The sequence below is a fragment of the Scyliorhinus torazame genome, chromosome 16 (genome assembly GCF_047496885.1).
Source record: "Scyliorhinus torazame isolate Kashiwa2021f chromosome 16, sScyTor2.1, whole genome shotgun sequence".
Lineage (NCBI taxonomy): Eukaryota > Metazoa > Chordata > Chondrichthyes > Carcharhiniformes > Scyliorhinidae > Scyliorhinus > Scyliorhinus torazame.
The window spans coordinates 81712579-81739571 of record NC_092722.1 but is presented as its reverse complement, the minus strand read 5'-3'; the positions used below and the strand labels follow the sequence as shown (position 1 = coordinate 81739571).

Genomic DNA, 26993 nt, shown 5'->3' with positions numbered 1-26993 from the left:
GCCGTTGGCCATCGCATTGAGAAGTTCGGGAGCATGGAAAGGAATAGTGCCGGGGGGGGGGGATAGAGCATAGGGTGTCCTTGTATGCCGACAACTTGCTGCTGTATGTGTCGGAACCGAGTGCGTCGATAGGAGGAATATTGGAGCTACTGCGGGTATTTGGGTCTTTCTCGGGGTACAAGTTGAACCTGGACAAGAGTGAGTATTTTGTGGTGTCTCGGCCGGGGGTGGGGGCAGGGGTGGGGGGGCTGCCATTCCGTAGGGCAGGGACTCATTTTAGGTATCTGGGGGGTGCAGGTTGCCCGGGAGTGGGGGAGGCTTCGCAGGTACAACATCACTAGTTTGGTGGGGAGAGTGAAAGCCGATCTGGCAAGGTGGGATGGTCTCCCTCTGTCATTGGCGGGTCGGGTACAGGCGGTTAAAATGAACGTGTTGCCGCGATTTGTTTATTTTTCAATGCTTACCGATTTTCCTGCCAAAGTCTTTTTTCAGGGAGATTGAGGAAGGATTACCTCATTCATATGGGGAGGGAAGGTGGCCAGAGTGAGAAAGGTGCTGCTACAGAGGGGAAGGCAGACAGGGGGTTTGGGTCTCCCGAACTTGTTGTACTACTACTGGGCGGCGAATGTGGGAGAAGGTGCGGAGCTGGGTCAGAGGGGTTGATTCCCAGTGGGTCAGAATGGAGGCGAGTTTGTGCAGGGGTCGGGGCTGAAGGCACTAGCAACAGCGCCACTCCCGATAGCTCCGGGGAAATACTCAGGGAGTCCGGTAATAATAGCTTCATTGAAAATCTGGAGGCAGTTTCGCCAACACTTCGGGTTGGGGGCAGGGTCAAGGGAAATGCCGATTTGGGGGAACCACAGATTTGAGCCAGGGAGGTGGGATGGAAGTTTTCGGAAATGGGAAGAGAGGGGGATTAAGACGCTAAAAGATTTGTTTCTTCGGGGTCGGTTTGCAGGATTGAGGGAGCTGGAAGCAAAGTATGTGCTAGAGCAGGGAGAAGTGTTTAGGTACATGCAGGTTCGGGATTTTGCCAGGAAGGAGATAGAGCTTCCCGGAGGAACCGGCCTCCACATTGCTGGAGGAGGTGTTGACGACAAGTGGACTGGAGAAGGGGGCAGTGTCAGCGGTGTACGGAGCTATTCTGGAAGAGGATAAGGCACCACTGAAAGGGATCAAAGCAAAAGTGGGGAAGAGCTGGGAGAGGTTATAGAGGAGGGGGGTCTGGAGTGAGGTGCTCCGGAGAGTGAATGCCTCCACCTCATGTGCGAGGTTGGGGCTGATACAGCTGAAGGTGGTATATAGAGCGCACCTCACGATGGCGAGGATGAGCCGATTTTTTGAAGGAGTAGAGGATGTGTGAGAGCGTTGCGGGGGGGGGGCGTGCGAATCATGTTCATATGTTTTGGTCCTGTCCAAAGCTAGGGGAGTACTGGAAGGAGGTATTTAGGGTAGTTTCCAAGGTGGTGCGTGCGAAACTGGACCCGGGGTCCCCAGGAGGCCATATTCGGGGTGTCGGACAAGCCAGGGTTAGAAACGGGTGCAGAGGCAGATATCATAGCCTTCGCCTCGTTGATCGCCCGAAGGTGGATCCTGTTGGGATGGAGAGCAGCCTCTCCACCCAGTGCCCTGGCGTGGCGGGGGGACCTGTTGGAATACTTGACCCTTGAGAAGGTTAAGTTTGAACTGAGGGAAGCTCGGAGGGGTTTCTACAAGTCATGGGCACTATTTATTATGCACTTTCAAAACTGGATAATATCGAATTTTAGTTGGGGGGGCGGGGGGGGGGGGGGGAGGGGGGCTGTGTGTATTAAGGGTGACTATGGGCAATCCCCGATTCCTTTTTGTCATTTGTTTATGTAAACATGCGGGCTGATGTTTGGGGGTTGGTGGGCGGATGGGATCGTTGTTATTATGGGGATTGACATATCTTGCTGATTATTGTTTATTGTTGATGGGTTGAAAATGCGAGAGAAAATGTGAAAAAGGAGAATAAACATTTTTTTTTTAAACGGTGGTTTATATAGAGCATAAGAGATACCCGGAGTGAGTTCCAACGTTTGCTCCCCTTGATGGGCAGATGTAGGGTGGGGAAAGGTGAAGATTCCAATTTGCACATGGGTTTGGCAAGTTGGGAGACCAATTGGGAGAACAGGTAGACGAGGGTAGAGCAGTTGATGTGGTGTATATGGATTTCAGCAAAGCGTTTGATAAGGTCCCCACGGTAGGCTATTGCAGAAAATACGGAGGTTGGGGATTGAGGGTGATTTAGAGATGTGGATCAGAAATTGTCTAGCTGAAAGAAGACAGAGGGTGGCGGTTGATGGGAAATGTTCAGAATGGAGTTCAGTCACAAGTGGAGTACCACAAGGATCTGTTCTGGGGCCGTTGCTGTTTGTCTTTTTTATCAATGACCTAGAGGAAGGCGCAGAAGGGGTGGGTGAGTAAATTTGCAGACGATACTAAAGTCGGTGGTGTTGTCGATAGTGTGGAAGGATGTAGCAGGTTACAGAGGGATATAGATAAGCTGCAGAGCTGGGCTGAGAGGTGGCAAATGGAGTTTAATGTAGAGAAGTGTGAGGTGATTCACTTTGGAAGGAATAACAGGAATGTGGACTATTTGGCTAATGGTAAAGTCTTGAAAGTGTGGATGAGCAGAGGGATCTAGGTGTCCATGTACATAGATCCCTGAAAGTTGCCACCCAGGTTTGATAGGGTGGTGAAGAAGGCCTATGGAGTGTTGGCCTTTATTGGTAGAGGGATTGAGTTCCGGAGTCAGGAGGTCATGTTGCAGCTGTACAGAACTCTGGTACGGCCGCATTTGGAGTATTGCGTACAGTTCTGGTCACCGCATTATAGGAAGGACGTGGAGGCTTTGGAGCGGGTGCAGAGGAGATTTACCAGGATGTTGCCTGTTATGGAGGGAAAATCTTATGAGGAAAGGCTGATGGACTTGAGGTTGTTTTCATTGGAGAGAAGGTTAAGAGGAGACTTAATAGAGGCATACAAAATGATCAGGGGGTTGGATAGGGTGGACAGTGAGAGCCTTCTCCCGCGGATGGAAATGGCTGGCACGAGGGGACATAGCTTTAAACTGAGGTGTAATAGATATAGGACAGAGGTCAGAGGTAGGTTCTTTACGCAAAGAGTAGTGAGGCCGTGGAATGCCCTACCTGCTACAGTAGTGAACTCGCCAACATTGAGGGCATTTAAAAGTTTATTGGATAAGCATATGGATGATAATGGCATAGTGTAGGTTAGATGGCTTTTGCTTCGGTGCAACATCGTGGGCCGAAGGGCCTGTACTGCGCTGTATTGTTCTATGTTCTATGTTCTAATTCTGGTCTTGGCCCATGGCAGTGCTTTGTGAGACCTTATTCTGCGCACAATGGACCAGCTTGCTTTTCTCATCACATCAATATCAATTTTCACTGCAGATGTCACTGGGTCGGTTTACAGTCAGAGTTCCTGTTCTGACCTGGAGTATCGGAGCGAGACACAATGCTGCAGGAAGTGTGCAGCTGGTAAGAGTGGAGGCAACAACTCTCACTGTCCGTCTCTCTCTCTCTCTCACTGTCCGTCTCTCTCTCTCACACTGTCCGTCTCTCTCTCACTGTCCGTCTCTCTCTTTCACACTGTCCGTCTCTCTCTCTCACTGTCCGTCTCTCTCTCTCTCTCACACTGTCCGTCTCTCTCTCACTGTCCGTCTCTCACTCTCTCCTCACTGTCCGTCTCTCTCTCCTCTCCCTCACTGTCCGTCTCTATCTCTCTCCCCTCATCTGTCCGTCTCTATCTCTCTCTCTCACCGTCCGTCTCTCTCTCTCTCTCTTCACTGTCCGTCTCTCTCTCACTGTCCATCTCGCTCTCTCACTGTCCATCTCTCTCTCTCTCTCTCACTGTCATTCTCTCTCTCTCTCTCACTGTCAGTCTCCTCTCTCTCTCTCACACACTGTCCGTCTCGCTCTCTCACTCTCCGTCTCTCTCTCTCTCTCACTGTCCGTCTCTCTCTCTCTCTCACTGTCCGTCTCGCTCTCTCACTGTCCGGTCTCTTTCTCTCTCTCACTGTCCGTCTCTCTCTCTCTCTCACACACACTGTCCGTCTCTCTCTCACTGTCCGTCTCTCTCTCTCTCACTGTCCGTCTCTCTCTCTCTCTCACTGTCCGTTTCGCTCTCTCTCTCACTGTCCGTCTCGCTCTATCTCTCACTGTCCGTCTCTCTCTCTCTCTCACACTGTCCGTCTCGCTCTCTCTCTCACTGTCCGTCTCAACTCACTCTCTCACCTGCCTGTCTCCTCTCTCACTGTCCGTCTCTCTCTCTCTCTCACTGTCCGTCTCTCTCTCTCTCTCACTGTCCGCTCTCTCTCTCTCACTGTCCGTCTCTCTCTCTCTCACTATCCGGTCTCTCTCCTCTCTCTCTCCTCTCTCTCACTGTCCCGTCTCTCTCTCTCTCTCACTGTCCCCGTCTTTCTCTCTCTCACTGTCCGTCTCTCTCTCTCTCACTGTCCGTCTCTCTCTCTCTCACTGTCCGTCTCTCTCTCTCTCACTGTCCGTGTCTCTCTCTCTCTCTCTCTCACTGTCCGTCTCGCTCTCTCACTGTCCAGTCTCTCTCTCTCTCTCTCACTCGTCTCGTCTCGCTCTCTCTCTCTCTCACTGTCCGTCTCTCTCGCACTGTGCCGTCTCTCTCTCGCACTGTCCGTCTCTCTCTCTCTCACTGTCCGTCTCTCTCTCTCTCTCACTGTCCGTCTCTCTCTCTCTCTCACTGTCCGTCTCGCTCTCTCTCTCACTGTCCGTCTCGCTCTCTCTCTCACTGTCCGTCTCTCTCTCTCACTGTCGGTGTCTCTCTCTCTCTCTCTCACTGTCTGTCTCTCTCTCTCTCTCACTGTCCGGTCTCTCTCTCCCTCACTGTCCGTCTCTCCCTCTCTCACTGTCCGTCTCTCCCTCTCTCACTGTCTGTCTCGCTCTCTCTCTCTCACACTGTCCGTCTCTCTCTCTCTCTCTCTCACACTGTCCGTCTCGCTCTCTCTCACTGTCCGTCACTCTCTCTCTCCGTCCCTCTCTCTATCACTGTCTGTCTCTCTCTCTCACTGTCCATCTCTCTCTCTCTCTCTCTCGCACTGTCCGTCTCTCTCTCTCTCACTGTCCGTCTCTCTCTCTCTCTCTCTCTCTCACTGTCCGTCTCTCTCTCTCTCTCACTGTCCCGTCTCTCTCCCTCTCTTTCACTGTCCGTCTCTCTCTCACTCCCTCACTGTCCCGTCTCTTTCTCTCTCTCTCACTGTCCGTCTCTTTCTCTCTCTCTCACTGTCCGTCTCTCTCTCTGTCCCTCTCTCTCTCTCACTGTCCGTCTCTTTCTGTCTCACTGTCCGTCTCTCTCTCTCTCTCTCTCTCTCTGTCCATCTCTCTCTCTCACTGTCTGTCTCGCTCTCTCTCTCTCACACTGTCCGTCTCTCTCTCTCTCTCTCACACACTGTCCGTCTCGCTCTCTCTCACTGTCCGTCTCGCTCTCTGTCTGTCCGTCTCTCTCTCTCTCTCTCTCTCTCTCTCACTGTCCCTCTCTCTCTCTCTCTCTCTCACTGTCCCTCTCTCTCTCTCTCTCTCTCTCTCTCTCTCTCTCTCACTGTCCGTCTCTCTCTCTCACGGTCCGTCCGTCTCTCTCTCTCTCTCACTGTCCGCGTCTCTCTCTTACTGTCCGTCTCGCTCTCTCTCTCTCTCACTGTCCGTCTCTCTCTCTCTCTCACTGTCCGTGTCTCTCTCTCACTCACTGTCCGTCTCTCTCTCTCTCACACTGTCCGTCTCTCTCTGTCCGTCTCTCTCTCTCTCACTCTCTCTGTCCGTCTCTCTCTCTCACTCTCTCTGTCCGTCTCTCTCTCTCTCATACTGTCCGTCTCTCTCTCTCTCTCACTGTCCGTCTCTCTCTCTCTCATTGTCCGCGTGTCTCTCTCTCGCACTGGCCGTCTCTCTCTCACTCACTGACCGTCTCTCTCTCTCTGTCTCACACTGTCCATCTCTCTCCCTCTCTCACTGTCCGTCTCTCTCTCTCTCACACTGTCCCTCTCTCTCTCACTGGCCGTTTCTCTCTCTCTCACTGTCCGTCACTCTTTCTCTCTCTCTCACTGTCCGTCTCGCTCTCTCTCTCTCACTGTCCGTCTCGCTCTCTCTCTCACTGTCCGTCTTTCTCTCTCTCTCACTATCCGTCTCGCTCTCTCTCTCTCTCTCTGTCTCTCTCTCTCTCTCTCTCTCTCACCGTCCGTCTCTCTCTCTCTCTCTCTGTCCCGTCTCTCTCTCTCTCTCTCTCTCTGTCCCGTCTCTCTCTCTCTCTCACTGTCGGTCTCTCTCTCTCTCTCACTGTCCGTCACTCTTTCTCTCTCTCTCACTGTCCGTCTCGCTCTCTCTCTCTCACTGTCCGTCTCGCTCTCTCTCTCACTGTCCGTCTTTCTCTCTCTCTCACTATCCGTCTCGCTCTCTCTCACTGTCCGTCTCGCTCTCTCTCTCACTGTCCGTCTCTCTCTCTCTCACTGTCGGTGTCTCTCTCTCTCTCTCTCACTGTCCGTCTCTCTCTCTCTCTCTCTCACTGTCTGTCTCTCTCTCTCTCTCTCACTGTCCGTCTCTCTCTCTCTCACTGTCGGTGTCTCTCTCTCTCTCTCTCATTGTCCGTCTCTCTCTCACTGTCCGTCTCTCTCTCTCTTTCTCACTGTCCATCTCTCTCTCTCACTGTCGGTCTCTCTCCCTCTCACGGTCCCGTCTCTCTCTCTCTCTCACTCTCTCACCGTCCAGTCCCTCTCTCTCATTGTCCGTCTCTCTCTCATTGTCCGTCTCGCTCTCTCTCTCACTGTCCGTCTCTCTCTCTCTCACTGTCCGTCTCTCTCTCTCTCACTGTCCGTCTCTCTCTCTCTGTCCGGTCTCTCTCTCTCACTGTCCGTCTCTCTTTCTCTCTCACTGTCCGTGTCTCTCTCTCACTCACTGTCCGTCTCTCTCTCTCACACTGTCCGTCTCTCTCTCTCTCACACTGTCCGTCTCTCTCTCTCTCACACTGTCCGTCTCTCTCTGTCCGTCTCTCTCTCTCTCACTCTCACTCTCTCTGTCCGTCTCTCTCTCTCACTCTCTCTGTCCGTCTCTCTCTCTCTCTCACACTGTCCGTCTCTCTCTCTCTCTCACTGTCCGTCTCTCTCTCTCTCATTGTCCGCGTGTCTCTCTCTCCCCCACTGTCCGCGTCTCTCTCTCTCTCACTGGCCGTCTCTCTCTCACTCACTGACCGTCTCTCTCTCTCTCTCTCACTGTCCGTCTCTCTCTGTCTCTCACTCACTGTCCCATCTCTCTCTCACTGTCCGTGTCTCTCTCTCTCTCTCTCTCACTCACTGTCCATCTCTCTCTCTCTCTCACTGTCAGTCTCTCTCTCTTTCTCTCACACTGTCCGTCTCTCTCTCACCGTCTGTCTCTCTCTCTCTCTCTCACTGTCCGTCTCTAACTCTCTCTCTCGCTGTCCCGTCTCTCTCTCTCACTGTCCGTCTCCCTCTCTCACTGTCCCTCTCTCTCACTGTCCCTGTCCGTCTCTCTCTCTCACTGTCCGTCTCTCTTTCTCTCTCACACTGTCCGTCTCTCTCTCTCTCACCGTCCGTCTCTCTCTCTCTCACACTGTCCGTCTCTCTTTCTCTCTCACTGTCCGTCTCTTTCTCTCTCTCACTCACTGTCCGTCTCTCTCTGTCCGTCTCTCTCTCTCTGTCCGTCTCTCTCTCTCTGTCCGTCTCTCTCTCTCTCTCACTGTCCGTGTCTCTCTCTCTCTCTCTCTCTCTCACTCACTGTCCGTCTCTCTCTCACTGTCCCACTCTCTCTATCTCTCACTGGCCGTCTCGAACTCTCTCTCTCTCTCTCTCTCACTGTCCCGTCTCTCTCTCTCTCTCTCTGTCCGTCACTCTCTCACTGCCCCATCTCGCCCTCCCTCTCACTGTCCATCTCTCTTTTTTTTTAGAACATTACAGTGCAGTACAGGCCCTTCGGCCCTCGATGTTGCGCCAACCTGTGAAACCACTCTAAAGCCCATCTACACTATTCCCTTATCATCCATATGTCTATCCAATGACCATTTAAATGCCTTTAATGTTGCAGGCAGGGCATTCTACACCCTTACTATTCTCTGAGTAAAGAATCTAGCTCTGACATCTGTCCTTTATCTATCTCCCCTCAATTTAAAGCTATGTCCTCTCGTGTTAGCCATCACCATCCGAGGAAAAAAGCTCTCACTGTCCACCCTATCTAATCCTCTGATCATCTTGTATGCCTCTATTAAGTCACTGATGCACGATCAATGACCACTAAAGCCAAGGTTGTAGTCCAACTGAAGGCTTTAATAAGCTAGATGTTTCCCCCAGCAGCTCAGAATGAAGGCTGCTGGGGCAGCACGGGCTCTTATACCCCGCCTAGCAGGGCGGAGCTACCATACAGCTTGACCAATAGGAAACATACAATATCTACCAATGGTGTTCCAGCATTACCAGGTATCGTAATACCTCTACACAGACTACCACATTCACCCCCTGTTAAAAAAAAGTCCGGCGGGGGTGGTGGCCTGATACTACAAACATGGCAACGTGGTAGAATTAGTTATGGAGGTACAGCGTTTTGTAACTATTTACAATTCTATTAACTATTTACAATTTATGATTTAAATTTACAATTTAAAATGAAGCAATCAGTCGATCGGGAGTCCTGGTCGTCCTCTGTGATCGTCGGAGCTTCGGTGGTGACTCCGGTGGAGGCTCGGGCGTCTGTGACTCCGGGAGCGTGGCCTCGATCTCTGTGGCAGCTTCGACACCCCTAGGCGACGCTGGTGGGGAAAACGGTTGACCTGGGAAGGGAGCGCCTGCGGGGTGCGGTGGGTGGGGGGGGGGCCTAGATGGGGATGGCGGAAGGACCGATCCTCCTGTAACGTGCCCTGATGGAGGGGAGGGTGGGACTGGTGGCTGGGATGTGCGTGAGGCTCCGGCGGGCGGCAGGTCTCGTAGGGAGACCGTATCTTGTTGGCTGTCGGGGTACGCCTTAGGCGTACTGTGGGTTAGTGTGGAGAACATGGACACTCTCGACCATGGGTCCGATTTTTGCGCCCACACGTGTTTCCGGAGCAGGATGGGTCCGGGAGCTGCCAGCCAGGTCGGGAGCGAGGTCCCAGAGGAGGACTTCCTGGGGAAGGCAAGGAGACGTTCGTGAGGTGTCTGGTTTGTTGTGGTACAAAGCAGTGACCGGATGGAGTGGAGGGCGTCCGGGAGGACTTCCTGCCAGCGGGAGACTGGGAGATTCCTGGACCATGGGGCCAGTTGGACGGTCTTCCAGACCGTTCCGTTCTCCCTCTCTACCTGTCCGTTACCCCGGGGGTTGTAACTGGTCGTCCTGCTCGAGGCAAAGCCTTGCTGAGCAGGAATTGATGCAGTTCGTCGCTCATAAAGGAGGACCCCTATCACTGTGTATGTAAGCGGGGAACCCGAACAGTGCAAAGATGCTATGGAGGGCCTTGATGACGGTGGTTGCGGTCATGTCGGGGCAGGGGATGGCGAATGGGAACCGGGAGTACTCGTCAATCACGTTCAGGAAGTACGTGTTGCGGTCGGTGGAGGGGAGGGGGCCTTTGAAGTCCATACTGAGGTGTTCAAAGGGACGGGAAGCCTTTATCAGGTGCGCTTTCTCTGGCCGGTAGAAGTGCGGTTTGCACTCCGCGCAGATTTGGCAGTTCCTGGTGGCTGTCCTCAATGGAGTAGGGCAGGTTGCGGGTCTTGATAAAGTGGAAAAAGCGAGTGACCCCGGGTGGCAGAGGTCCTCGTGGAGGGCTCGGAGGCGGCCCACTTGTGTGGTGGCACATGTGCCGCGGGACAGGGCATCAGAAGGCTCGTTTAGCTTCCCAGGACGATACAAGATCTCGTAGTTGTAGGTGGAGAGTTCGATCCTCCACTGCAAGATCTTATCATTTTTATCTTGCCCCGCTGTGCATTATCGAACATGAAAGCAACCGACCGTTGGTCAGTGAGGAGAGTGAATCTCCTGCCGGCCAGGTAATGCCTCCAGTGTCGCACAGCTTCTACTATGGCCTGGGCCTCCTCTTCGACCGAGGAGTGGCGAATTTCGGAGGCATGGAGGGTACATGAGAAGATGGCTACGGGTCTGCCCGCTTGGTTGAGGGTGGCCGCCAGAGCTACGTCGGACGCGTCGCTCTCGACCTGGAAGGGCAGGGACTCGTCGATGGCGTACATTGTGGCCTTTGCAATGTCCGTTTTGATACGGCTGAAGGCCTGGCGGGCCTCTATCGACAGGGGAAAAGCTGTGGATTGGATCAGGGGACGGGCCTTGTCCGCATAGTTGGGGACCCACTGGGCGTAGTAACTGAAAAACCCTAGGCAGCGCTTAAGGGCCTTGGAGCAGTGAGGGAGGGGGAACTCCATAAGGGGGTTCATGCGTTCAGGGTCGGGGCCTATAACTCCATTTCGCACTACGTAGCCGAGGATGGCTAGGCGGTCGGTGCTAAACACGCATTTATCCTTGTTGTATGGAAGGTTAAGGATCTTTGCGGTTTGGAGGAATTTTTGGAGGTTGGTGTCGTGGTCCTGCTGGTCGTGGCCGCAGATGGTGACATTATCGAGATACGGGAATGTTGCCCGTAAACCGTACCGGTCAACCATTCGAGCCATCTCACGCTGGAAGACCGAGACTCCGTTGGTGACACCGAAGGAAACCCTTAAGAAGTGATAGAGCCGCCCATCTGCCTCGAAGGCAGTGTATTTGCGGTCACTAGTGCGGATGGGGAGCTGGTGGTAGGCGGACTTAAGATCCACCGTGGAGAAGACCTTGTAATGCGCGATCCTGTTTACCAGGTCGGATATGCGGGGGAGAGGGTACGCATCCAGCTGCGTAAACCTGTTGATGGTCTGACTGTAGTTGATGACCATCCTATGTTTCTCCCCGGTCTTTACCACCACTACTTGAGCTCTCCAGAGACTGTTGCTCGCTTCAATGACTCCTTCCCTCAGTAGCCTTTGAACCTCTGGCCTAATAAAGATCCGATCCTGGGCACTGTACCGTCTGCTGGTGGCGACGGGTTTGCAATCCGGGGTGAGGTGCGCAAACAGGGATGGCGGATCGACCTTGAGGGTCGCGAGGCCGTAGACAGTGAGGAGGGGTATAGGGCTGCCGAATTTGAAAGTTAGACTTTGGAAGTTACACTGGAAGTCTAAACCTCGGAGTGTGGCCGCGCAAAGGTGGGGAAGGACGCAGAGACGGAAATTTTTTAACTCCCTTCCCTGTACTGTGAGGTTTGCCACACAAAACCCCTTTATCTCCACTGAGTGGGAACTGGAGGCCAGGGAGATTTTTTGATTAACGGGGTGGACGAGGAGAGAACAGGGCCTTACCGTGTCGGGGTGTATGAAGCTCTCCGTGCTCCCAGAGTCGATTAAGCAGGACGTCTCGTGCCCGTTGATAAGTACGGTTGTTGTAGCAGTTGAGAGTGTTCGAGGCCGGGACTGATCCAGAGTCACCGAGGCTAATCGCAGCAGTTGAGTGTTCTCTTCGGGCAGTGTGTGGTCAGCCGAGCTGGGGTCCTGGGGGTCCATCAAAGATGCCGGCTCCCATTGATCGCACATGGCTGGGGGTGCACAAAATGGCGGCGCCCATCCATCTAACGTGGCGTCCGCGGGACAAGATGGCGTCACCCGGGGGCCGCACGTGGCCCTGGAGCAGGAAGTTGGCGGCGCCCGCTGGCAGCACGGGGACCGTGGAGAGGTTTGTGGTGGCGGTCCGCATTCACCACCGGAGACCACGGCAACCGCACGGGCCTGGCATACCACCACGAAATGGCCCTTTTTACCGCATCCCTTGCAGGTGGATGCGCGGGCCGGGCAGCGCTGGCAGGGGTGCTTGGCCTGCCCGCAAAAGTAGCAGCGGGGCCCCGGGGGGTTGCCAGGCTGCCTTGCAGCACAAGCTTGTGAGGGGATGGGGGATGTCTCAGGGGTTGGCTACGGAGGTGTTCGACGCTGCCCAGGGGGCTGCCGCGCGGTCGAGAACATAAGCACGGGCGTTTCTGGAGGCCACGTCCAGGGAGCCGGCAAGGGCCCGTGCCCCCTTGAGGTCTAGGGTGCCTTTTTCCAGCAATCGCTGGCGGATCTGGGAGGACAGCATACCTGCCACGAAAGCGTCCCGGATCAAGAGTTCTGTGTGGTCGCTCGCCAAAACTTGTGGGCAGCTGCAGTTTCTCCCCAACACCAGGAGTGCAAGGTAGAATTCTTCCAGCGATTCCCCAGGGATTTGTCGCCTCGTTGCTAGCAGATGTCAGGTGTAGACCTGGTTTACTGGGCGGCTAGAATGTCCTTTTAGCAGCTCTATTGCCGCATCAAAGTCTTCCGCGTCCTCAATGAGGGTGTAAATTTCCAGGCTCACCCTCGAGTGCAGGACTTGCATTTTCTGCTCTCCTGTGGGTGTGTTTTCGGCCGTTCCGAGATATCCTTTAAAACACGCCAGCCAGTGCTTGAAGGTTGCCGCTGAGTTCGCCGCGTGGGGGCTGAGTTTCAGGCACTCTGGCTTGATTCGGAGCTCCATCCTTTTAAATCTAGCTTATTAAACTGATGCACGATCAATGACCACTAAAGCGAGGTTGTAGTCCAACTGAAGGCTTTAATAAGCTAGATGTTTCCCCCAGCAGCTCAGATACAGAATGAATGCTGCTGGGGCAGCACAGGCTCTTATACCCTGCCTAGCAGGGCGCAGCTACCATACAGCTTGACCAATAGGAAGCATACAACATCTACCAATGGTGTTCCAGCATTACCAGGTACCATAATATCTCTACACAGACTACCACAGTCAATTCTTAACCTTCTTCTCTCCAACGAAAACAGCCTCAAGTCCCTCAGCCTTTCCTCATAAGATCTTCCCTCCATACCAGGCAACATCCTGGTAAATCTCCTTTGCACCCTTTCCAATGCTTCCACATCCTTCCTATAATGCGGCGACCAGAACTGCGCGCAATACTCCAAGGGGCTGGTTTAGCTCACTGAGCTAAATCGCTGGCTTTTAAAGCAGACCAAGGCAGGCCAGCAGCACGGTTCGATTCCCGTACCAGCCTCCCCGAACAGGCGCCGGAATGTGGCGACTAGGGGCTTTTCACAGTAACTTCAATTGAAGCCTACTTGTGACAATAAGCGATTTTCATTTCATTTCAAATGTGGCCGCACCAGAGTTTTGTACAGCTGCAACATGACCTTATGGATCCGAAACTCAGTCCCTCTACCAATAAAAGCTCACACACCGTACGCCTTCTTAACAACCTTATCAACCTGGGTGGCTGTGGTGTTGGGTGCTCTGAGGTACAGACGAACCAACACGGTTGCAATTGGTACAACGCAGTTTTATTCCAACTAGTTATTTACACAGCACGTGGTGACTGTATGAGTGTCTTGTTAATGAGGTCCTGTCTCCAGATGGACTGACCAGGAGGTGGTGTGTTTCTTGTCTTATACTGTGTCTGCTCTTGTCTGTGATTGGCTGTCGTGTTATGTGTGCTAATTGGTCTGTTGGTCTGTCTATCATGATGTGTGTGTTGTGATGTGTGTTTGAATATCATGACAGTGGCAACTTTCAGGGATCTATGTACAAGGACACCGAGATCGCTCTGCTCATCCACACTACCAAGAATCTTACCATTAGCCCAGTACTCTGTATTCCTGTTACTCAGGGGCTGTTTAGCACAGGGCTAAATCGCTGGCTTTGAAAGCAGACCAAGGCAGGCCAGCAGCACGGTTCAACAGGCGCCGGAATGTGGCGACTAGGGGCTTTTCACAGTAACTTCGTCTGAAGCCTACTTGTGACAATAAGCGATTTTTATTTTTTCATTTAATTTCCTTCCAAAATGAATCACCTCACACTTTTCTGCATTAAATTCCATTTGCCACTTCTCAGCCCAGCTCTGCAGCTTATCTATGTCCCTCTGTAACCTGCAACATCCTTTCGCACTGTCCACAACTCCACTGACTTTAGTGTCATTCGCAAATTTACTCACCCATCCTTCTACGCCCTCCTCCAGGTCATTTATAAAAATAACAAACAGCAGTGGCCCCAAAACAGATCCTTGTGGTACATCACAAGTAACTTGACTCCAGTCTGAACATTTCCCATCAACCACCAGCCTGTGTCTTCTTACAGCTAGCCAATTTCTGATCCAAACCGCAAAATCACCCTCAATCTCTTGCCTCCGTATTTTCTGCAGTAGCCTACCGTGAGGAACCTAATCAAACGCTTTACTGAAATCCAATATACACCACATCAACTGCTTTACCCTCGTCCACCTGTTTGGTCACCTTCTCAAAGAACTCAATAAGGTTTGTGAGGCACGATCTACCCTTCACAAAACCGTGTAGACTATCCCTAATCAAATTATTCCTTTCTAGATGATTATAAATCCTATTTTTTATAATCCTTTCCAACACTTTGCCCACAACAGAAATAAGGCTCACTGGTCTATAGTTATCGGGGTTGTCTCTCTCCCTCACTTTCCGTCTCTCTCTCTCCGGTCAGTCGCTTGCTCTCTCACTTTCCGGTTTCTCTCTCACTCACTGACCCGTCTCTCTCTCTTGCTCACTGTCCCGTCTCTCTCTCTCTCCCACTGTCCGTCTCTCTCTCACTGTCCCGTCTCTCTCTATCTCTCACTGTCCGTCTCTCTCTCACTGTCCCGTCTCTCTCTCTCTCACTGTCCGTCTCTCTCTCTCTCACTGACCCGTCTCTCTCTCTCTCACTGACCCGTCTCTCTCTCTCTCACTATCCCGTCTCTCTCTCTCTCTCACTGTCCCGTCTCTCTCTTCTCTCACTGACCCGTCTCTCTCTCTGTCCGTCTCTCTCTCTCTCACTATCCCGTCTCTCTCTCTTTCTCTCACTGTCCTGTCTTTCTCTCTCATATACCGTCCCGTCTCTCTCTCTCTTCCACTGTCCGTCTCTCTCTCACCGTCCCGTCTCTCTCCCTCTCTCACTGTCCCGTCTCTCTCTCTCTCACTGTCCCGTCTCTCTCCCTCTCTCACTGTCCCGTCTCTCTCCCTCTCTCACTGTCCGTCTATCTCTCACTGTCCCGTCTCTCTCACCGTCCCGTCTCTCTCTCTCTCACCATCCGTCTCTCTCTCTGTCCAGTCTCTCTCCCTCTCTCACTGTCCCGTCTCTCTCTCTCTCACTGTCCGTCTATCTCTTACTGTCCCGTGTGTCTCTCTCTCTCACTGTCCCGTCTCTCTCTGACTGTCCCGTCTCTCTCTCTCACCGTCCCGTCTCTCTCTCACCGTCCCGTCTCTCTCTCTCACCGTCCCGTCTCTCTCTCTCTCGCTGTCCGTCTCTCTCTCTCACCGCCCCATCTCTCTCACCATCCCGTCTCTCTCGCTCTCTCACCGTCCCGTCTTTCTCACTGTCCCGTCTCTCTCACTGTCCAGCTCTCTCGCTCTCTCTCTCTGACTGTGCGTCACTCTCTCTCTCTCACTGTCTGTCTCTCTCTCTCTCCTCCAGGCAGCTACGTGATGCGGGACTGCTCTCCAACTGCAGAGACCCTGTGCGTCTCCTGTCGTCAGGGAGAGTACATGGACGTGTGGAACGGCCTTATGAACTGCCTGAGATGCTCAGACTGTGACCCAGGTACTACAGGGTGGATAAGTCCGGTGGGGGTGGGGTGGTGGAGAACAGGAGGAGATGGTGGGCCGGGGCTCCAGAGAGCCGGAAGGGAGGGAGGGTAAATGGGGCATAATGGGGCCGTCTCACTGGAGGTCTGAGGCACAAAATATTAGCCCTCAACCATCATTACTGGCTGAGGCGGGAACATCTCGCTGGGTGGCTTCTGGGATCTTTCTCTGTACAAGTTGGCTTTCAAAAAGCATGTCATTGGACATAACCATCACCCATAATTGGCGAGTAACATTCAGGCCACACAAATGTCAGGCAATGACCATCTCCAACAAGAGAGAATTTAACCATCTCCCATCTTCACCATCGCTGCACCCCCCTCCCCCCCACCCCATTCCCTCCCCATCACTGGGGGTTGCCATTGATCAGAAACTGAAGTTGACCAGCCATATAAATACTGTGGCTACCAGAGCAGGTCAGAGGCTGGGAATCCTGCGGAGAGTAACTCACCTCCTGACTCCACAAAGCCCGTCCACCATCTACAAGGACACAAATCAGTAATGTGATGGGATACTCCCCACTTGCCTGGACGAGTGCAGCTCCCAACACTCAAGAAGCTCGACACCATCCAGAACAAAGCAGCCCCGCTCGATTGACACGCTAACCAAACATTCACTCCCTCCACCACCGACGCACAGTGGCAGCCGTGTGTACCTTCTATAAGATCACCACAGCAACTCACCAATTCTCCTTCGACAGCACCTTCCAAACCCGCCACCTCTACCGTCTAGAAGAACAAGGGGCAGCAGACACACGGGGGACACCCACCGCCTGCACATTCCCCCCTCCAAGCCTCACACACACCATCCTGACTGGGAAAATGTATCGGCCGTTCCTTCACTGTCGTTGGGTCAGAATCCTGGAGCTCCCTCCCTAACAGTGCCATGGGTGTACCTACACCATACGAGTTCAAGATAGCGGCTCTCCCTCTCAACGAGGGGAAATTAAGGATTGTCGATAAAATGCTGCACATCTCATGAACAGCGGAGGACTGTAGATACTTAAAGCTGATATCCTTAGGTCGTGACTAATTCCGGCTCGAAGGAATCCTTACCTTCCTTTTGGGTACAGTAAGAAGTCTTACAATACCGGGTTAAAGTCCAACAGGTTTGTTTCAAATCACTAGCGTTCGGAGCACTGCTCCTTCCTCAACTTCACCTGAGGAAGGAGCAGTGCTCCGAAAGCTAGTGATTCGAAACAACCCTGTTGGACTTTAACCTGGTGTTGTAAGACTTCTTACTGTGCTCACCCCAGTCCAACGCCGGCATCTCCACATCATTCCTTTTGGGCGGCACGGTGGTACACTGGTTAGCACTGCTGCCTCATGGCACAGAGGACCCGGGTTCAATCCCAGCCCCGGGTCACTGTCCATGTTGAGTTTTCATATTCTTCCCGTGTCTACGTGGGTTTCACCGCCACAATCCAAAAGATGTGCAGGGTAGGTGGATTGGCCACGCTAAATTGCCCCTCAATTGGGAAAAAAAATAATTGGGTACTCTAAACTTGGGCGGCACAGTAGCAGAGTGGTTAGCACTATTGCTTCACAGCGCCAGTGTCCCAGGTTCGATTCCCGGCTCGGCTCACTGTCTGTGCGGAGTCTGCACGTTCTCCCCGTGTCTGCGTGGGTTTCCTCCGGGTGCTCCGGTTTCCTCCCACAGTCCAAAGATGTGCAGGTTACGTGGATTGGCCATGCTAAATTGCCCTTAGTGTCCAAAATGGTTAGGTGGGGTTATGGAGATAGGGTGCTCTTTCCAAGGGCTGGTGCAGACTCAATGAGCCAAATGGCCTCCTTCTGCCTGTAAATTCTATGTAAATCTATGTAAATAGAAATTCTGAATAGAAATTAATCTCTCTCATCTGACTGGCAGATTATGGATTCAAGGAGTGGCAAAGTTGCACAGCATCACAGCCCAGGCTCTGCAACTGTGCAGATGGATTCTACTGTGAGAAACGTACAGATGATGGAGGGTGCAAAAGCTGCAAGAGGAGGCTTATATGTCAAACTGGAGAGGGCACTATTATTACAGGTACATGTGGAGCTCTCTCTAACATTTCAACGCACTGGGGCCACCCCCACTCCCCCATTATACTCAATGGCAGCATTGAGCAGTCCCAGGGACAGGTACAATACAGAGCTCCCTCTGAAAAAGGGGAATTTGACAAAGGGAGAACATGATAACCATCCTATAGTCCCACCCTCGTTTAATACCCAGTGTCAGTACCTCCCAAGAGCACGTACAATGTAGAGCTACCTCTGAAAAAGGGAAATCTGAGAAACGGAGAGCATGATACCCCTCCTATAGTCCCACCGCCACTTGAGACCTTGTGACAGCATCGAACACTCCCAGGGTACAATACAGAGCTCCCGCTGGCAAAGGTGTCGTGGGAATGTCCCTTTCAGAAATGTTTTTGTCTTATCACATGGCTTCAGTGATGTCATTGTGTGGATGGAGCTGGGTTGTTGCCCTGTGAGGTTTTACTTTCGCTTTGAGTTTTGGAGCTGGTTTGAACTGCACAGGTTGAAAGAACCTATCTTCATTTTAAAAGCTGTTTCTAGACTGCTGGCTGAAAAGAGATAATTGCTTTCTGGAAGGAATTCAAACCTTTTGTTTGAAAAGGGGATCAGAGCATCACTAACAAGTCTTATACCAGTGAGAATGCAGTGTGCTGGGCCACACCTTTGAAAAGGGGTTTCTGCTTTTACTTGGATTTTGTTATTGAATTGGAACAGTTAAGGGGAATTTATTAAGGATTATACATAGATTACTGTAGCTGTGTGGGGTCTTTGATTGTAGTTAATAAAAGTTCTTGCTGTGTGTGTTTATACAAATGTTAACTAAATTAGTAGAATAAAGCTTGATTTTGTGATTAAAAGCACCTAAGAAGTCTGTTGAATAACAGCTGAAAGGCAGGCCCTTGTGCGCATCCCAGCCAAATTCAACAAACAGTTATAGGTCAGGTAAACGCCATAATATACTTTGGAATTTTCTAAACCCTGGGCCATAATAAAAGCGAGAGCATGATAATCCTGCCATATTCCCCCACTTCTTACCCAGTGTCAGCATAGAGCACATCCAGGAACAGGTTCAAAGCAGAACTCTCTCTAAAGGGAAATCTGAGAAACAGAGAGCATGATAACCCTCCTATAGTCCCCCGCACTTTCTACACAGTGTCAGCATCGAGAGCTCCCACAGACAGCTACAATAAAGACCTCCCTCTGCAGTACCCGAGAGTCCATGCAATGTGAGGGGTGGCGAGGGGAAGGTTCCTTACATCGTAACATGTGAAAATGGGAAGGTTAAAAATCCCCCTGACCTCTTGCTATGCTCCCTAGGCTCGGATATGAATCAGGCAGTTTGCAAACCGTGTCCGGAGGGATTCTTTTCCAGTCGCCCCTCAGAGAGTCCCTGTGATCCCTGGGCCAGGTGAGTCTTCACTCCTTATCTCTGTCAGACTATGTGTGGGAGAGAGGAAATAGTAAGTGGGGGACGAGATGGAGAGTGTGCGAGGGGGGGGGGAAAAGGGAGAGAAAAGGGGGGAGCGAGGGGGAAAAGGGGAAAAAAGGGGGAGCGAGGGGGGGAAAAGGGAGAGCGAGGGGGGAAAAGGGAGAGCGAGGGGGGGAAAAGGGAGAGCGAGGGGGGGAAAAGGGAGAGCGAGGGGGGGGAAAAGGGAGAGCGAGGGGGGGAAAAAGGGAGAGCGAGGGGGGGAAAAAGGGAGAGCGAGGGGGGGAAAAAGGGAGAGCGAGGGGGGGAAAAAGGGAGAGCGAGGGGGGAAAAGGGAGAGCGAGGGGGGGAAAAGGGAGAGCGAGGGGGGGGAAAGGGAGAGCGAGGGGGGGAAAGGGAGAGCGAGGGGGGGAAAAGGGAGAGCGAGGGGGGGAAAAGGGAGAGCGAGGGGGGGAAAAGGGAGAGCGAGGGGGGAAAAGGGAGAGCGAGGGGGGAAAAGGGGGGGAAAAGGGAGGGAAAAGGGAGAGCGAGGGGGGAAAAGGGAGAGCGAGGGGGGAAAAGGGAGAGCGAGGGGGGAAAAGGGAGAGCGAGGGGGGAAAAGGGAGAGCGAGGGGGGAAAAGGGAGAGCGAGGGGGGAAAAGGGAGAGCGAGGGGGGAAAAGGGAGAGCGAGGGGGGAAAAGGGAGAGCGAGGGGGGAAAAGGGAGAGCGAGGGGGGAAAAGGGAGAGCGAGGGGGGAAAAGGGAGAGCGAGGGGGGAAAAGGGAGAGCGAGGGGGGAAAAGGGAGAGCGAGGGGGGAAAAGGGAGAGCGAGGGGGGAAAAGGGAGAGCGAGGGGGGAAAAGGGAGAGCGAGGGGGGAAAAGGGAGAGCGAGGGGGGGAAAAGGGAGAGCGAGGGGGGAAAAGGGAGAGCGAGGGGGGAAAAGGGAGAGCGAGGGGGGAAAAGGGAGAGCGAGGGGGGAAAAGGGAGAGCGAGGGGGGAAAAGGGAGAGCGAGGGGGGAAAAGGGAGAGCGAGGGGGGAAAAGGGAGAGCGAGGGGGGAAAAGGGAGAGCGAGGGGGGAAAAGGGAGAGCGAGGGGGGAAAAGGGAGAGCGAGGGGGGAAAGGGAGCGAGAGAGCACGTGAGGTGGAGAGCGGGCAAGGGGGTAGTGGGTGAGGTGGGCAATGAGAGAGGGGGAGAGGAGAGGGGGAGATAGGTGGAAGATAGGGGGCAGAGGGGTTAAGTCATGAATGGTGGAAAGAGGAAAGAGAGCGAGCAGGGCGGACAGAGGTGGAGAGAGTCAGCGCTGGGAAGAGGGATGGGGAGAGACAAGGAGGGAGGAGGGGGCATGGTTTTCCTCCAGGTGCTCCGGTTTCTTCCCACAAATCCCCAAAGATTTGGCCCAGTAATACTAAAAGGAATAAAAGGGGAAATAAAAACATAAATGGAAAGCGACGCGGCAGGTTGTTACATGAAGATATGGGTTCAACGACAAGGAAAATTAGGAGAAAGGTTAAGAGGAAAAATAACTTAGGAGAGGTTACTGATCAAGGTGTTAAGATTCAAAACAGAGGTATAAAAGCTAACATAAGTGTACTTTACCTGAATGCTCGTAGTGTTCGGAATAAGGTAAATGAGTTGATGGCGCAAATGACTATGATTTAGTGGCCTTCACTGAAACATGGTTAAAGGATGGTCACGACTGGAAGTTAAATTTCCGAGGGTATCAAACTTTTCGGAAGGACAGAGTGGATGGTAAGGGAGGTGGCGTAGCTCTGTTATTTAAGGATGACATCCGGGCAATAGTAAGGGATGACATCGGTGCTATGGAGGATAAGGTTGAATCCATTTGGGTGGAAATCAGGAATGGTAAGGTGAAAAAGTCACTGATAGTAGTCTATAGGCCACCAAATAGTAACATTGTAGTGGGGCAGACAATAAACAAAGAAATAACTGATGCATGTAGAAATGGTACAGCAGTTATCATGGGGGATTTTAATCTACATGTCGATTGGTTTAACCAGGTCAGTCAAGGCAGCCTTGAGGAGGAGGTTATAGAATGTATCCACGATAGTTTCCTAGAACAGTATGTAATGGAACCTACGAGGGAACAAGCGGTCGTAGATCTGGTCCTGTGTAATGAGACAGGATTGATTCAGGATCTCATAGTTAGGGATCCTCTCGGAAGGAGCGATCACAAGATGGTGGAATTTAAAATACAGATGGAGGGTGAGAAGGTAAAATCAAGCACTAGTGTTTTGTGCTTAAACAAAGGGGATTACAATGGGATGAGAGAAGAGATAGCTCGGGTAGACTGGGAGCAAAGATTTTATGGTGGAACAGTTGAGGAACAGTGGAGAACCTTTCAAGCGATTTTTCACTGTGCTCAGCAAAGGTTTATACCAACAAAAAGGAAGGACTGTAGAAAGAGGGAAAATTGACCGTGAATATCTAAGAAAATAAGGGAAAGTATCAAATTGAAGGAAAAAGCATAAAAAGTGGCAAAGATTAGTGGGAGATTGGGAAGGACTGGGAAATCTTTAGGGGGCAACAGAAAGCTACTACAAAAGCTATAAAGAAGATAAAGATAGATTATGAGAGTAAACTTGCTCAGAATATAAAAACAGTGATAATTTACCAAAATTCACTAGATTCTGGGGTGGTCCCGGCGGATTGGAAATTAGCAAACGTGACACCACTGTTTTAAAAAGGAGGTATGCAGAAAGCGGGTAATTATAGGCCAGTGAGCTTAACTTCGGTAGTAGGGAAGATGCGGGAATCTATCATCAAGGAAGAAATAGCGAGGCATCTGAATGGAAATTGTCCCATTGGGCAGACGCAGCATGGGTTCATAAAGGGCAGGCCGTGCCTAACTAATTTAGTGGAATTTTTGAGGACATTACCAGTGCGGTAGATAACGGGGAGCCAATGGATGTGGTATATCTGGATTTCCAGAAAGCCTTTGACAAGGTGCCACACAAAAGGTTACTGCATAAGATAAAGATGCATGGCATTAAGGGGAAAGTAGTAGCATGGATAGAGGATTGGTTAATTAATAGAAAGCAAAGAGTGGGGATTCATGGGTGTTTCGCTGGTTGGCAATCAGTAGCTAGTGGTGTCCCTCAGGGATCAGTAGTGGGCCCACAATTGTTCACAATTTACATAGATGACTTGGAGTTGGGGACCAAAGGCAATGTGTCCAAGTTTGCAGACGACACTAAGATGAGTAAGTGGTAAGGCAAAAAGTGCAGAGGATACCGGAAGTCTGCAAAGGGATTTGGATAGGTTAAGTGAATGGGCTAGGGTCTGGCAGATGGAATACAATGTTGACAAATGTGAGGTTATCCATTTTGGTAGGAATAACAGCAAAAGGGATTATTATTTAAATGATAAAATATTAAAACATGCTGCTGTGCAGAGGGACCTGGGTGTCCTAGTGCATAAGTTGCAAAAAGTTGGTTTACAGGTGCCACAGGTGATTAAGAAGGCAAATGGAATTTTGTCCTTCATTGCTAGAGGGATGGAGTTTAAGACTAGGGAGGTTATGCTGCAATTGTATAAGGTGTTAGTGAGGCCACACCTGGTGTATTGTGTTCAGTTTTGGTCTCCCTACCTGAGAAAGGACGTACTGGCACTGGAGGGTGTGCAGAGGAGATTCACTAGGTTAATCCCAGAGCTGAAGGGGTTGGATTACGAGAGGTTGCGTAGACTGGGACTGTACTCGTTGGAATTTAGAAGGATGAGGGGAGATCTTATAGAAACATATAAGATTATGAAGGGAATAGACAGGATAGATGCGGGCAGGTTGTTTCCACTGGCGGGTGAAAGCAGAACTTGGGGACATAGCCTCAAAATAAGGGGAAGTAGATTTAGGACTGAGTTTAGGAGGAACTTTTTCACCCAAAGGGTTGTGAATCTATGGAAATCCTTGCCAGTGAAGCAGTTGAGGCTCCTTCATTAAATGTTTTTAAGATAAAGATAGATAGTTTTTGGAAGAATAAAGGGATTAAGGGTTATGGTGTTCGGGCCGGAAAGTGGAGCTGAGTCCACAAAAGATCAGCCATGATCTCATTGAATGGCGGAGCAGGCTCGAGTGGCCAGGTGGCCTTCTCCTGCTCCTAGTTCTTATGCGCTGTTCGGTAATTTGGACATTCTGAATTCTCCCTCGGTGTGCCCGAACAGACGCCGGAATGTGGCGACTCGGGGCTTTTCACAGTAACTTCATTGCAGTGTTAATGTAAACCTACTTGTGGCAATAATAAAGATTATCAGTGAGACAGGAGGAGTGGGGGGAGACAGGAGGAGTGGGGGAAGGCAGTAAGTGGAGGGATGGAAGGAGAGACAGAGAAATTGAGGGACATTGGGGAGTGGGATATCTGGGAGACTATAACACTTTCTTGATTTTCTTACAGGTGTGAGGAGCTGGGCATGGAGACAGTAAGCGCTGGAAGCACAGTTTCAGACACGGAGTGTGGACCCAGGGCAAATAATTCCCTATTGGCCATCGCCATGGGGCTGGGTGCTGCTGTCACCTGCTCCTGCATACTGCTCACTTTTATCTGCATCTGTAAACACAGAGGTCAGTCCCAACAAGGGATATGGGGCACTCGGGTCTAACAAAGCAGGGGTTAATGCCCCTTCCCCTCCGATAGGGGACGGGCTGACCGGTGTTGGAACTGGTTACTTTTAAAAAGAAATTTAGACTACCCAATTATTTTTTTTCCAGTAAGGGGCAATTAAGGGGCTTTTCACAGTAACTTCATTGAAGCCTGCTTGTGACAATAAGTGGTTATTATTATTTAGTGTGGCCAATCCACCTAACCTACACATCTTTGGGTTGTGGGGTGAATCCCAAGCAGGCAAGGGGAGAATGTGCAAACTCCACACGGCAGTCCCAGTGCTAACCACTGCGCCACATGCCGCACGCGTGTAACTGGTTACCTGGTAACAAATCTTTTTTTAAATTTTCAGGCTCCTTAGTGAATTTTGATGAAAAAAAGGTGAGATCTCTCATTACTCTGTATCTCACCCCGTGCTGTACCTGTCCTGGGAGTGTTTGATGGGGCAGTGTAGAGGGAGCTTTACTCTGTATCTAACCCCGTGCTGTACCTGTCCTGGGAGTGTTTGATGGGGTTAGTGTAGAGGGAGCTTTACTCTGTATCTAACCCTGTGCTGTACCTGTCCTGGGAGTGTTTGATGGGGACAGAGCAGAGGGAGCTTTACTCTGTATCTAACCCAGTGCTGTACCTGTCCTGGGAGTGTTTGATGGGGACAGTGTAGAGGGAGATTTACTCTGTATCTAACCCCGTGCTGTACCTGTCCTGGGAGTGTTTGATGGGGCAGTGTAGAGGGAGCTTTACTCTGTATCTAACCCCGTGCTGTACCTGTCCTGAGAGTGTTTGATGGGGTTAGTGTAGAGGGAGCTTTACTCTGTATCTAACCCTGTGCTGTACCTGTCCTGAGAGTGTTTGATGGGGTTAGTGTAGAGGGAGCTTTACTCTGTATCTAACCCTGTGCTGTACCTGTCCTGGGAGTGTTTGATGGGGACAGTGTAGAGGGAGCTTTACTCTGTATCTAACCCCGTGCTGTACCTGTCCTGGGAGTGTTTGATGGGGACAGTGTAGAGGGAGCTTTACTCTGTATCTAACCCTGTGCTGTACCTGTCCTGGGAGTGTTTGATGGGGACAGTGTAGAGGGAGCTTTACTCTGTATCTAACCCCGTGCTGTACCTGTCCTGGGAGTGTTTGATGGGGACAGTGTAGAGGGAGCTTTACTCTCTATCTAACCCCGTGCTGTACCTGTCCTGGGAGTGTTTGATGGGGACAGTGTAGAGGGAGCTGTACTCTGTATCTAACCCTGTGCTGTACCTGTCCTGGGAGTGTTTGATGGGGACAGTGTAGAGGGAGCTTTACTCTGTACCTAACCCTGTGCTGTACCTGTCCTGGGAATGTTTGATGGAGACAATGTAGAGGGAGCTTTACTCTGTATCTAACCCCGTGCTGTACCTGTCCTGGGAGTGTTTAATGGGGACAGTGTAGATGGAGCTTTACTCTGTATCTAACCCTGTGCTGTACCTGTCCTGGGAGTGTTTGATGGCGACAGTGTAGAGGGAGCTTTACCCTGTATCTAACCCCGTGCTGTACCTGTCCTGGGAGTGTTTGATGGGGACAGTGTAGAGGGAGCTTTACTCTGTATCTAACTCTATGCTGTATCTGTCCTGGGAATGTTTGATGGGGACAGTGTAGAGGGAGCTTTACTCTGTATCTAACCCCGTGCTGTACCTGTCCTGGGAGTGTTTGATGGGGACAATGTAGAGGGAGCTTTACTCTGTATCCAACCCCATGCTGTACCTGTCCTGGGAGTGTTTGATGGGGAGAGTGTATTGGGAGCTTTACTCTGTACCTAACTCTGTGCTGTATCTGTCCTGGGAATGTTTGATGGGGACAGTGTATTGGGAGCTTTACTCTGTACCTAACTCTGTGCTGTATCTGTCCTGGGAATGTTTGATGGGGACAGTGTATTGGGAGCTTTACTCTGTATCTAACCCCGTGCTGTACCTGTCCTGGGAGTGTTTGATGGGGACAGTGTATTGGGAGCTTTACTCTGTATCCAACCCCATGCTGTACCTGTCCTGGGAGTGTTTGATGGGGACAGTGTATTGGGGGCTTTACTCTGTATCTAACCCCGTGCTGTACCTGTCCTGGGAGTGTTTGATGGGGACAATGTATTGGGAGCTTTACTCTGTATCTAACCCCGTGCTGTACCTGTCCTGGGAATGTTTGATGGGGACAGTGTAGAGGGAGTTTTACTCTGTATCTAACCCCGTGCTGTACCTGTCCTGGGAGTGTTTGATGGGGGCAGTATAGAGGGTTGCCTGACTTCCACAGTCCCAATTATAACTGCTGTGTTTGTTTTCTATTGAACAGGAACCCAAACCATCTCTGCTGTCGAAGGATTATCGGGCCCGAGAGAATGAATATCTGAACTTGGAAGGAAAAAAACTAATGGCTGTTGTCTGAATATTTATTAATCGAAAGTAGTGCATGACTCCTGTATCTGGGGAGGTCTCTCTAACCTCCTTTCTCTCACACCCCTGTATCTGGTGAGGGCTCTCTAATCCCCACTCTCTCGCACACACTCCTGTATCTGGGGAGGTCTCTCTAACCACCCCTCCCCCCCTCTCTCTCACACACTCCTGTATCTGGGGAGGTCTCTCTAACCTGCTCCCTCTCACACTCCTGTATCTGGGGAGGTCTCGCTAACCCCTGTATCTCTCTTGACACTCCTGTATCTGGGGAGGTCTCTCTCTCTCACCCTCCCTCTCTCTCTCTCTCTCACACACCCCTGTATCTGGGGAGGTCTCTCTAACCCCCCCCCTCTCTCTCTCTCTCACATTCCTGTATCTGGGGAGGTCTCTCTAACCCCCTCTCTCTCTCACACACTCCTGTATCTGGGGAGGTCTCTCTAACCCCCTCTATCTCTCACACACTCCTGTATCTGGGGAGGTCTCTCTACCCACCCGCCCCCCTCTCTCTCTCTCATTCCTGTATCTGGGGAGGTCTCTCTCCCACCCCTGTATCTGGGGATGTCTCTCTAGCCCCCCTCTCTCTCACACACTCCTGTATCTGGGGAGGTCTCTCTACAGCCCCCCCCCCCCCCCCCCCCCCTCTCTCACTCCTGTATCTGGGGAGGTCTCTCTAGCCCCCCTCTCTCTCTCACTCCTGTATCTGGGGAGGTCTCTCTAGTCCTCGCTCTGTCTCTCACACACTCCTGTCTCTGGGGAGGTCTCTCTCACCTCCCTCTCTCTTTCTCACACACTACTGTATCTGAGGAGGTCTCTCTAACTCCCTCCCTCTCTCACACTCCTGTATCTGGGGAGGTCTCGCTAACCCCCC

The 26993-nt window shown here is 51.7% G+C and overlaps 1 protein-coding gene across 3 annotated transcripts; it reads left to right on the top strand.

Moving 5' to 3' along the window:
- Positions 1-3297: 3297 nt before the first annotated feature.
- Positions 3298-26758, top strand: LOC140392909 (tumor necrosis factor receptor superfamily member 5-like). 3 transcript variants are annotated; one of them, XR_011935449.1, is made up of 8 exons: positions 3301-3524; positions 15510-15635; positions 17549-17707; positions 19015-19105; positions 23511-23677; positions 24070-24098; positions 26025-26603; positions 26657-26748. XR_011935449.1 is itself a non-coding variant. In XM_072478681.1 (7 exons), the coding sequence occupies exons 1-7, from the start codon at positions 3389-3391 to the stop codon at positions 26115-26117; spliced, it is 801 nt and encodes a 266-aa protein (XP_072334782.1). In that variant the 5' UTR covers positions 3301-3388; the 3' UTR covers positions 26118-26758. The 3 variants fall into 3 exon arrangements, 2 of the variants coding, with proteins under 2 accessions (XP_072334784.1, XP_072334782.1); XM_072478681.1 differs by having other exon boundaries at positions 26025-26758; XM_072478683.1 differs by lacking the exon at positions 24070-24098 and having other exon boundaries at positions 3298-3524; positions 26025-26758.
- The last annotated feature ends 235 nt before the right edge of the window (positions 26759-26993 follow it).